Source organism: Ciona intestinalis, chromosome 5 (genome assembly GCF_000224145.3).
Source record: "Ciona intestinalis chromosome 5, KH, whole genome shotgun sequence".
Classification (NCBI taxonomy): Eukaryota; Metazoa; Chordata; class Ascidiacea; order Phlebobranchia; family Cionidae; genus Ciona; species Ciona intestinalis.
This window is the reverse complement of record NC_020170.2, coordinates 4792152-4802783: the sequence shown is the minus strand read 5'-3', so window position 1 is coordinate 4802783 and position 10632 is coordinate 4792152. Positions and strand designations below refer to the sequence as shown.

The 10632-nt window shown below is 38.7% G+C and overlaps 1 protein-coding gene and 1 non-coding gene across 2 annotated transcripts; one reads left to right on the top strand and one right to left on the bottom strand.

Moving 5' to 3' along the window:
• The first annotated feature begins 1499 nt into the window (after positions 1-1499).
• Positions 1500-1553, top strand: mir9 (microRNA 9). The gene has a single exon (NR_034325.1). It is a non-coding gene; the product is annotated as a microRNA 9 (primary transcript).
• Positions 1554-2189: 636 nt separating this feature from the next.
• Positions 2190-6840, bottom strand: LOC100182063 (MAP/microtubule affinity-regulating kinase 4-like). The gene is made up of 10 exons (XM_002125117.2): positions 6287-6840; positions 5923-6030; positions 5516-5721; positions 4970-5158; positions 4624-4739; positions 4284-4405; positions 4002-4080; positions 3494-3940; positions 3018-3284; positions 2190-2963 (listed from the first exon to the last, which is right to left on the bottom strand). Exons 1-10 carry the CDS (start codon positions 6500-6502, stop codon positions 2209-2211), a joined length of 2505 nt encoding a protein of 834 aa, XP_002125153.2. The 5' UTR covers positions 6503-6840; the 3' UTR covers positions 2190-2208.
• Between the last annotated feature and the right edge of the window lie 3792 nt (positions 6841-10632).

The following is a 10632-nucleotide window of genomic DNA, read 5'->3' as shown; positions in this document are numbered from 1 at the left end:
TCCCACCCTACTATATGTATATTCATTTATACGACCGCGTGCAAGTGCTTGACGTTTTAGGCGTTGACTTGATCCCAATAATACACTGCTGTTAATATACGTGATTAAACTAATGCAACTTCACCATTTGTGTATTTAGTTAAGCGGATAAGACTAAGTTTCATTGTCCAAATGCACGCGGTAACTCTTTGCCCGCTTCGGCTGAAAAAACAGCATAGCGGTAGGCGATTAATATATCGGATTAGGGTAATCACCTCGAATTGGCAGGGGCGCAGACGCTTAGCGGCTGTGAAACGATATATAAATGCTTGAGAACGCTTATGAATATCAATGTAGTACAGGAGACGACTGGGCCGTTTAGTTCTTCCAGTTTTGAGGTAGCGTGGCAGAAGGGAGTTAGGTTAAAGCAACGAATGTCGGTATCTCAATTGAAAAAGCGAGGCTGTTTCATTCGGAAATAGTTCAGTTATGAGTCGTAAACGACGACCGTTACAAAGCACAAGCAGGCCTCAACAGAAACAGGCCTTACTGGGAAAAAAAAGATTCTTAGTAAAACTGTAAATAAACCATTTTAAAATCGCGCCATTGACCAGAGTCATTCCTTCCGTCGTATAAATGGCAACGCGTGATAATTCAAAATGTTCTTATAAGAATTTCGTGGCATTGACGCGGGAATTATTAAAAAAAAGGTATGCAAGTAGTAAAGAGTGGGCAGCATTGAAGCTGGTGTTATGCTATGTAGGTACAACTGGCAGCAGTTACTTTTTAAAATAGAATTTTTAACCCACTTTTGAAACCGTTTTCTTGGTCGTTTTTGTAATTAAAATCGTATATGTAAGAAAGTGAAAAGTAAATTATAAAACATCCAGTGTGAAAGCATGCTGTTAATATTGTTTGGAATTCCTAAAAGACGTATTTGTAAAGACTATTTCATCTTTATATGAGGTCATTTCAACTTTTAAAGGCGTGAGCCGTGTGTAGAGAAAATTTTTATCTTTCAATTTTGACTTCTTCTTTTGACAGTGGTCGTGAACAAGATGGTAGTTCTGGCAGAGTCGGCAAGGACTCCCCGCTGTTGCACCTTTGTCTGCCGCCCTCGACCGTGGGAAATGTCAGCGTCTGCCGTGCCGATCTACAACTTCAACCGTCAGGTTCGTAGAGAATTAGGCCCTTTGAAAGTTGTTACATTATAACTACCCTTGTATCATATATTTTGCACTATGGTCCGGTTATGGTGTAACCATGGTTTTAGCATTTTTATCGTGTTTCCATGGTTTCAGGATTTCACAATCTGCGTACAATGAATTTTTTGAACAGAACATTACTGGAGCGTGTTAGGTTTATTGCCAATTTGTGCAATAACTTTCTGTTCGGTTCTTAGGCTTAATATTAATTATGTGTGTATTAGCATTAGTGTATGCGCCTTAACTGCTGCATAGTCGATTTTAACAACGGCCGTATTGCTTTCAGCGGGAAATTAAAATATGAACTCTGTTCATTCTTTGGTTATCCAGTTTGATGCCACACACTGCACCGGACTAAATGACCAAAGTCAGAACGGCGTACACTTTCACATATTAAATGCGAGTGTCGGCAAAAATATTCTTAATGTTGTATTGTTTTACATAATGACACTTAATATGTGTCTTACATTATGGCACGAGTTGTCGTCCACTGCACGAAACAGCATTTGGGGTACCCACCTATCTTTGGTGAACTAGTTTTTTGTTTGTTTCACAAACCTGGTTTTCCAATGTGCGGTTGATTGGCCTGCTCACCCCGCGTGTCTTGTGGGCTGTTCGTTATACTGACGTACCAACATGCGTTCTGGGATTGTCCGCGGGGTTAGTTAAAAAGTAAGACGTCAGAAGTCACTACTAATCATGGCATCCCTTTAGACCAAAGTTTAGACAGTGTTGTCACCGCCTCACACATTTAAAAACCGCAAGATTTTGGTCTGCCGATAGTTACCTACGCTACGCGACCGAGAGATCTCATCGGTTCAATCAAACAAATGCTATATCTGCGTATCAGACTGCATCAAAATTAATTATAAATGAGCTTGTGGCTGGGCCAGGTGTCAAAAACCTCAAAACCATATGCTTTCCGTAGTTTTTACACCCTAACTAAATTGCTGGCGACTTCCAATGCGTTTTCAGGGTGCGCAGAACCATTAACACTGCCAGGGATATCAGTTGGATGTTTATTTCACCGTTTCGAGCGCATCCGTAGCACCACGTCTCTGCGACGAATATTTCGACCGCAAGATGGCAGTGGTGAGGGGGGTGTGACCTTCTGAGGCCGATTTTTGGCGATGGCGGTGATGCTCGATGTTTCGAGAAGTTTTTTCGCCTTCTGCGTCCGCCGGTACAGCAGCTTATCATGATCTTGCAAGCATGCGTAGTTCAGCCCTTCCACGAAATCCTCAATAGTTATGACTTCGGGTGACATTGGTTCTTTAGCCGCATGATAAGCCGCTGATTGCCGCGAGAACTTCCCAATGTTCCCGGCGTATGCGACTCTCCGTACGGGGGACGCAGACTCTCCTCTTGCCTCCCACGCCGAATACTTTGTCGGTCGTTGATCTTTTGGCCTATCGTGCTCACCGGAACTTTTAGGGGTATGATCGTAATTTACAATTCTCTGTGCTTGAAAAAACGTGGCGGGCTGTGCAGGGCATTTACTCACAGCCGGGGATTTCTCTTTTCTTGCCGATCCCCAAACGCTTGCGGGGCTAGCGGGCTTGCGCGTTAACCCAGAGCGCTTTCGGCAGCCATGAGAGCAGGTAAGGTTATATTTGACAATCTGACTTCGGTCTTTTCGTTCTCTCGGAGGCCGGGCGAATACTTCTGGGCCGAAAGCGTCGGTTTTCTTAGGCGGTATGCTCTCTGGACCAAATTCTGCGGTGGCAAGGCTTTGTTTTGGTGGTGGTACCGGCCTGGGGGTGTTTGTGACCGGCAGAGCTGAAAAAAGCCTTTTTTGGTACACATATAAATATATACAGACAAAGCACTAACCTGTGTTTGACGTCAATCGCTGGAATTTTTCTTTCGTCACCTCTCGCAGATGACGCACGCGCCTCGTTTCATCTATTTTAATGTTTATGACATTTGGTGACGTAAAGGGCCGCTGAGCAGAAGCAATTGGTTCTGTTGTCTTGCGGCCTCTTGACTCCTTTGAGTTTGACTTCAACTCGTGGTCGCTTTTTCGCTGACAGACTGTTGACAGGTTCCCTGCCTGCCTCTCCTCGTAACGCAGCCGGAATAACGATTTCCGAACGTCTTCTACAAGAGATCAAAGCTGTTTAATTAATCTATGGTCCTATGTCGACTTTAATCGAAATTGGCAGTTAGAGGGGTAAACTCTATTTCTAATATTACTGATTCTCACCCATACATGATTATATGACCCAATTCAATACAAATCTCAAACAACATACAAACAGTTATCTATACCGTCAATATACATTATTATTGAAATGATTGAACCAGACCTTGTGCTGGTATCTTGGGGTACTTCACCACCACCCTCGTTGCAGCCAGCCTCTGGTCCATCTTTGGAAGACCTGTTTTCGGGGATCCTCCGCAGATTATCATTTCCTTTTCTTCGTTCACTTCCACCAAGCGCGGAGCTGCTGGCGGCTTCCTCTTTACCCGAACCTTTGGACTCGGAGATTGGGCAGAGCTCGGTACACTGCTTCTATTTTGCACGTGAGGCTTCGGCTTCGGAAGGTTACCGAAGGTCGAGGCCGCTTTCTTAGGCCTCGACTTCGGCTTCGTTGCCTCGCTCTCTTCTGTGCCAGTTGGGGCCGCAGGGGGGTCACTCTTACTCTGTTTCTCCCGCTTTCGTTTATGGGCAGGCATGCTGACGTGGTGATGAGGTTGGTTACCCATTCGTTCTTGAAGATATTTAAGCACGATGTCAGCTCGGTCGAATCCACCTTTAAAACGATAATCGCCATTTATTGTTTGCAAATTGACTTTAAAATTCAATAGTCGTACCGTTCGGCTCGTTTGCAGGGTGCATGTAATCCATTGGAGGGTTTCTTGCCAGTTCTCGGAAATTACTATCTCCAATCGCCTGCAAGCACAATAACACATTACATAAAGAGTATTGTAATACAAACATCCTAGACTGTATAACTATGTATAGAAATCCTTAGCCATGCGTTAGCAAAATGGAAAAATATTTAATTAAAGCTACTTATGCAGTAACTCGTGAGAAGGTATGAGGTGCATTAAACAGAACAACCACTGTAGTATTTCATTTACTCATTTATTCACCTTGCTATCATGAAGATTTTGTGGGAGATTTCGTTTCAGCCACGAATGGACGACCATGTCTTCAATCGTCATTCGTTTGTTCGGTTTCATTTTTAGCAAGCCACGTATCAGGTCTTTACAATCTGGGTGCAACTGTAATTAGCGGGTATAATGTCGAATCATGTATACTTGCAAAATAGAAAAACGCTGTAGCTGCCGCAAAAGTATTCGCTTCGTAACTATATAGAAAGTATACATAAAATTCGTTTATAACTTCTAAAATATAGTCCCGCCATGCGATGATAAACAATTAATGTTCATGTTTTCATCTTTAAAATGCACTATATACTCCATAACTTACCTGCAGAAAGACAGACTTTAAAACAGACTGGTTTCTTCATTGCACGAAGCACCGCCTCTGCGCTTGACTCTTTGAATGGTAACCCACCGTTGACCATTGCGAACAGAATGACTCCTCTGTCAAGATCAAATGATAAAGGTAAATTTAAAGAAACAAATTTACCATATATATGAATATAAAGACACAGCAGATTCATAATATGAGAACCAATTTAAAGGGTTATCGATACGTTGGCAATTGCAGCAAAAGTTGGCAAAGCTGCATTTTCCGCTTTAAAATATCTATGCGGTTCTATAAGTGTGTATAAATTCAAACCGTCACTTTTGCTTTGGCAGAACATACTTACAAGCTCCATAAGTCAGCTAGCTTTCCGTTGTATTTTTGTTGCCGTAAGATCTCAGGCGGTGTGTATGCGTAACTCCCACAGTGTGTTTGAAGAAGCTCTCTGCTCTGGTTAGGTTCGATTGCGAAACCAAAATCGCTCAGTTTCGCTTGGTTGTTTTGCGCAAGCAGAATATTCTCACACTTTAGATCCCTAGAACCGTTGCGTATAATATTTGATATTTTGTAAGCATTTGCTGTAGCAGTACAATACGTTTGTAAACAGAATCTCCATGTAAAAACGCCATATTAATCAGTTTTGAACATAAAACGGTGTAAAACTTTGCTGTGCGTTAATTGGACGTATAAAAAATCACTGCTACAACCCTAAATTGGATTGAATGAATAATGTAACTTATTTACCCTTGCGTGCCAACACATCAGTTGTTATAACACGGTTGTTCAAATTCCCGCTACTATATTTAGGCGTTTTCTTATCCAGAAAAATGCCTTTATGCTATGTGATCAAGGCGCTGCTGTTGCAGCTTATCAATAGTTACTCATTTTTTACCTGTGAGCGACACCGCGGGAGTGTATAAACTGTACCCCGGCCAAAATATCTCTGAACATTGCCCTTGCTTTATCCTCGGTTAAACAGTTTGCATTTGCCCTCTTTGCATAACATTTATTAATGTAAGTCAAGAGATCTCCGCACTCGGCATATTCTAACACCATGTACACCCGTTTGGAAGTAGCGAACACATCGTACAACTGAATCTGTAATGTTTAATGTCTTTAGAAACGATTTAGCGTCTCATTTTGACCTACAAGTCTACACTGCATTCATATTACAAACATTTTTATTCTCAAGTTATCCAATTTGCAAATAGATTTTTATACGACTTAAAACAAGGGTTTAAAAGATTATTCATGGAGTTTTTTTTGTGTTGTTTAAAATTTACGAATAGTTTAACTTACCACGTTGCTATGTGTGTAGCACCTGTTCATCGTAGCGACCTCACGCGGCAGGAATTTTGTGATATAAATACTTGGTGTCGAAGTTGTACTGATAATTTTAATCGCAACCTGTGTAGAAAAAGTATTGTATAACATAACTTTTAAGTTGCGATAAAATATACATTGATTTACTGTTTGAAAAATATGTTGTTACAACTATTGAAAGGGAATCAATACAAAATAAAACTTCCAGTAAATCACACACTAAGTTACATACGTGGTAACTCGTTTAAGCGGGCACGAGGTGTTTGAAATAGAACACCCGTGTTATATGGACTGTCCTTGCCCCGCGAGAGTATATAAGTTATACATTCATTGCTCTTACCCGCCCGTCTCTGTGTTTATTGAGCAAACGTCGCAGTTTGTAATTTGTTTTTGCTTTTTCCGGAATCGCCTGTCCGAGATATACTTTTGCGTACGCACCCTGACCAAGAAACTTTCCTGTGAGGACGTACCCATTTCTTCTGCACTCTACCGTTTCTTCGGCCAAACTACTGTCCACCAAGTACTCGTTCGTAATGTTTTCGTCGCTCATGTCCATCTGTTGTTATTATTTTAACCCTTAATATTTTTACCGGAGGTTTGGGGTAACTGTTACGTAAAGACACTCAATTTGTGACGCATAGACGTCCACTGTTTTAAAATTTGCATACGAATTTGCGTATATTTTGGAAAGCACCGTGAGGGGCAATCAGACTAATAATGTCACATTTTACTTGCACACATTATTATCCAATGAAATAAACAATAAATTGCAAAGAAATAGGTTGAAAACCATGAAATGAAAATGTTGTATTTACGTCTTACTATTACATCTGTTGTTTATTGTCGTAATATAATAAATAAACATTAAAATACCAATACCAACGCGTATTTCTTATAAAAAACTTATATTTGCCTGTGTAAAATGCTAAATACGGAAAAGTTTTTAATAAATTAAAGCGCACTCCCCAATTTTTAACGACATCCAACGAGTCATCCGTAAAAGTCGCAGTGGCGGGGAATCTTTTTTCAGAATTTTAATTTTAATTTGGAAATCGTGTTATAAGTAAATGAAGCGTAAAATTGTATAGAATCAATTTATGGCAAAATGACAGCTCAAGCTACCCCTAGTATCACAGAACTGGATACGTTTATGTCCAGTATCGTAAACTACATCAGAAATACGTCAGTAGACCCAGAATATTGCTTCGAGAAAGATTTTAAATTAGAATTCAAACATCGTTTCGTCTACCCGAACCAATACCCGGGATATTCACAGAAAATTCTTGATCTGAAAGCAAAGGTATTGATTGGCACGATTTTGTAGACGTGCTGTTTTGGAGAGTGTGTAACATTGTGCAATTTTTATGCAGCCCATAATTTATTCCATGTACACAAAAATAATTTAACACATTTAAAAAAAATGAAAAAGTCACATACTTGGTAACTCGTCAGTGGGCATGAGGTGTATAGAATAGAATAGGACAAAACAAAACATAAAAAACAATCACTCATTAAGATACATATGGGGTAACTTGTAAGTGGGCATGAGGTGTATGAAACAGAACACTTGTGTTATAACGACTGTCATTGCCTCGGAATGTGAGGAAAAAAACGTACATTCAAATATTTGATACAGAACCACAGCACTGAGGAGATCCTTGGTTTCCAACTTCTTCCTTACAAGTTCTGTACCAATGACATGTGTCTACCAATGCTAAATAAAGGTTTCATGACTGAGCTGTGGAAATACCAAATTCAGAATCGGTTTGTAACCTAAACAATATCAAGAATGTTAATATACAGATGTACTGTCCGAATTCGAGGACAGAAAAGTTCAAAAAAGTAATCTACATAATTTTGGACATAGACGAGTGCATGACTTCATGAGTGCATGACAATATGACACTATATATTTCAACATCCCAGTCTAAAAGTCTTATGCCTAAAACCGTAGAATATGCTTCTGTGCAAATGGATAGAGCAAAAGAATCAATAAGATTTTCTGTTTAACAATGTTAGCCAAGATTTTAAAAAAGGTCAAAAAATCATTGCTGCTTTAATTCTCTTTATATGCTGTTGTTAATCAAAGTTGCCACATTAAAATCTTTGTAAGTGATTTTTTTTTGTATTTTATGACTATTTCGTTACAGTTATTCCTAATTTTTACAGTTTGTTAAGCCACCTCCAACCACAAGGAATATCTCTCTACAAATCTGTGGATGTTCTTTTGAAAGTTATGATTCAGTCCAACCGACGTTACGCTAAGATTGCTGTTTACAAAGTAAGAAACATTTTTTTTACCTTGTTAATTTAAAATTAAAACTTCACAAGCAGGTTACTTAAATTTCACAAATCTAACCCTGATCTGGTGCTCGTTAAGTTGAACGATTCTTTTTTAGTAAAATATATAAGGGATCCATTCTGATACAATAAAAGACTGATGATGCCATTTAGGCGAAATATGTATAATATATATATATCTCTAATACAACACTTGGTTTTGTCTGTTACATATTCGTAGCATATTATCCTTGCAGGCAGGTTGTTTTGTAACCATTGACCATTGTACATGCTTGTTATAAGTTGGTTAGTCATTTGGCTACTTATTTTTGTCAAGTTATTTTGCTGTACCTTTCGCACAAAACTTAGGACATTTTTCTAACTTGAGTATTTCTTGTAGCTAATGCCAGGAAGAACTAAAGTTCAGTTCTGCTGTGTTGAGGATTTAAGTCGAGAGTATGAAAACTTTAAGCTGGACTCTGAGTATGACAGTGGCATGCTAGAACTATTGGATGAAACACCAGTAAAGTATATGTCTCTACGTGATCAATTGATGTGCTCACAGGTTAGACCAGTGTTTTTCAATCTATAGTTGTACCAACAACCGTAATATTTAGGTGGTGAAGTGTTTTTTAGGCGCGTACAACGCTTATTTTTATTTTTCATATGATTCTGTATACTTATGAGCCAATTTATACATGATCTTTAATATTTTCGAGCAAATTTTCACATAAACCTTTCATAGATCATGGTTCATGAGCTTCATGAGCACAAAGTAGACGGGCGAACCATGTTCTTTAACGAAGACGCCCCGCGACAAATAACTCCAGTAACCGTTCTTACATTCACTTCATTAAGACCAAAATTCTCTCTTCATACTCTTGGCTACAACAGGATTCTACCAGCAACTCCAGCTTGTGAGTTTACTTACATTCTATTCTGGGTCAAATCTGGCCCAAGTCCGAGGGTATTGTTAAGGGCCTAGGATTTAGGACTGATTTGGCTCATTACCCCAACAACTAGAAAGTTTTGGTTAAATTATTTATGCGACCAGTGAAACTCTTTTTTTTCGTGTAACACAGTTTTTTTGCAACAAATTTAGTTCTCTATTTATTCTGTTACTTCTAGTGCTAGGGCATAATGTAGATAGTTTCTCAACGACTTATCTGGTATGAAAAAAAAAGTGTATTTTTGATGTTTTTCTCTAAGTTCTGTATATTTTATTTAGTTGTAATTGAAGTAAAGGAAGGAAATGTCATGATGGCAAACGGACAGATGCAGACAAAAAGAAAAAGAAAGTTACGGCCAGCTGACTTAACAAGTATGTAGTTAATCATCTAACATATTTTGTATTGATGAATAGATAGTTCAGTACTTCTTACAAGTTGTTTGTTGCAATTTTTCTAAAGAGAGCTTTTACTAATACGATTGAGGCCAAAAATGTAAAGTATACTTTAAGAATTTTATAGTTTTGTCACTTTGAAAAGAAATATTTCATTTTTAAAACATTCCACTTAACAAAGATGCTGAAGCGAAAAAATCTGCCAAACATGAAAATCCTGTTGTCTACACGACTTCTATCTCACAAGCGTTCATACCTTTTCCTTGTAATGAACTTCCAAACAACCTAGTTCAGCCACAGGTTTGTAGAACAGTTATTTAGGATCTTTATTAATGAAGCACTGCTGTTGTGTTTTACAATTTTCATTAAAAGAATTAATCAATATAACTTATTTCCACCCTAACCAACATAAAACAGAACACCTGTGTTATAAAGTCTGTCGTAGCATGCCATGCGAGAATAAATAAGTTACATTAATAAATTCAATATAATAGCCTGCTTTCCAATATTGTAAAAGAAAGAATAATTTAATTCCACCAGCCGTTATCATATCTTCAATAGTTCTTCTAGCTAATGCTGTCTAAGTGTTGAATAACCAAATAACTAAAGGTTTTATATTTAAATCTATGTCAGATGAAAAGTAGCAAGCAACATTTTCAGAAATCTTTTCTAGTGCAAATTCCAACATACTAGATGTTTTACCAGGTTGTTCAACCGAAGCCAATGTATTCCATGCAAGCATCCAATTCTGTTCATTTCCCAAGCACTCCTTCCCCCCCTTCCAGAAACCTGTTTAATCCGGTTCCAACCAGTCATACTTCACCCACAGCCTACTTTAACACGACCCTTACATCCACACCTACCATATGTAGTAATGATATGATAGCAATTGCTGCTTTATCTGCTGGAGTAACTCCTGAAAATGTTCATAAAAACAACAACCCTGACAACAACAGCAACAGAAACAAGAGCCAGAACAACAACAACAACAGTTCTAGCAACAACATTTGCAACAATAATAGCGCACAAGACAGCCCTATTGACACAATGATATTTGCAACAAC

Bases quoted from the DNA above. Each gene is read 5' to 3' on its own strand.
- LOC100182063 (XM_002125117.2), bottom strand. From the start codon at position 6,502: ATGGACATGAGCGACGAAAACATTACGAACGAGTACTTGGTGGACAGT. The intron at 3,941-4,001 runs GTACGACTATTG...ATCGTTTTAAAG, and splicing joins CCCTGCAAACGAGCCGAACG to GTGGATTCGACCGAGCTGAC. The intron at 3,285-3,493 runs GTCTGGTTCAAT...GATCTCTTGTAG, and splicing joins CCCCAAGATACCAGCACAAG to AAGACGTTCGGAAATCGTTA.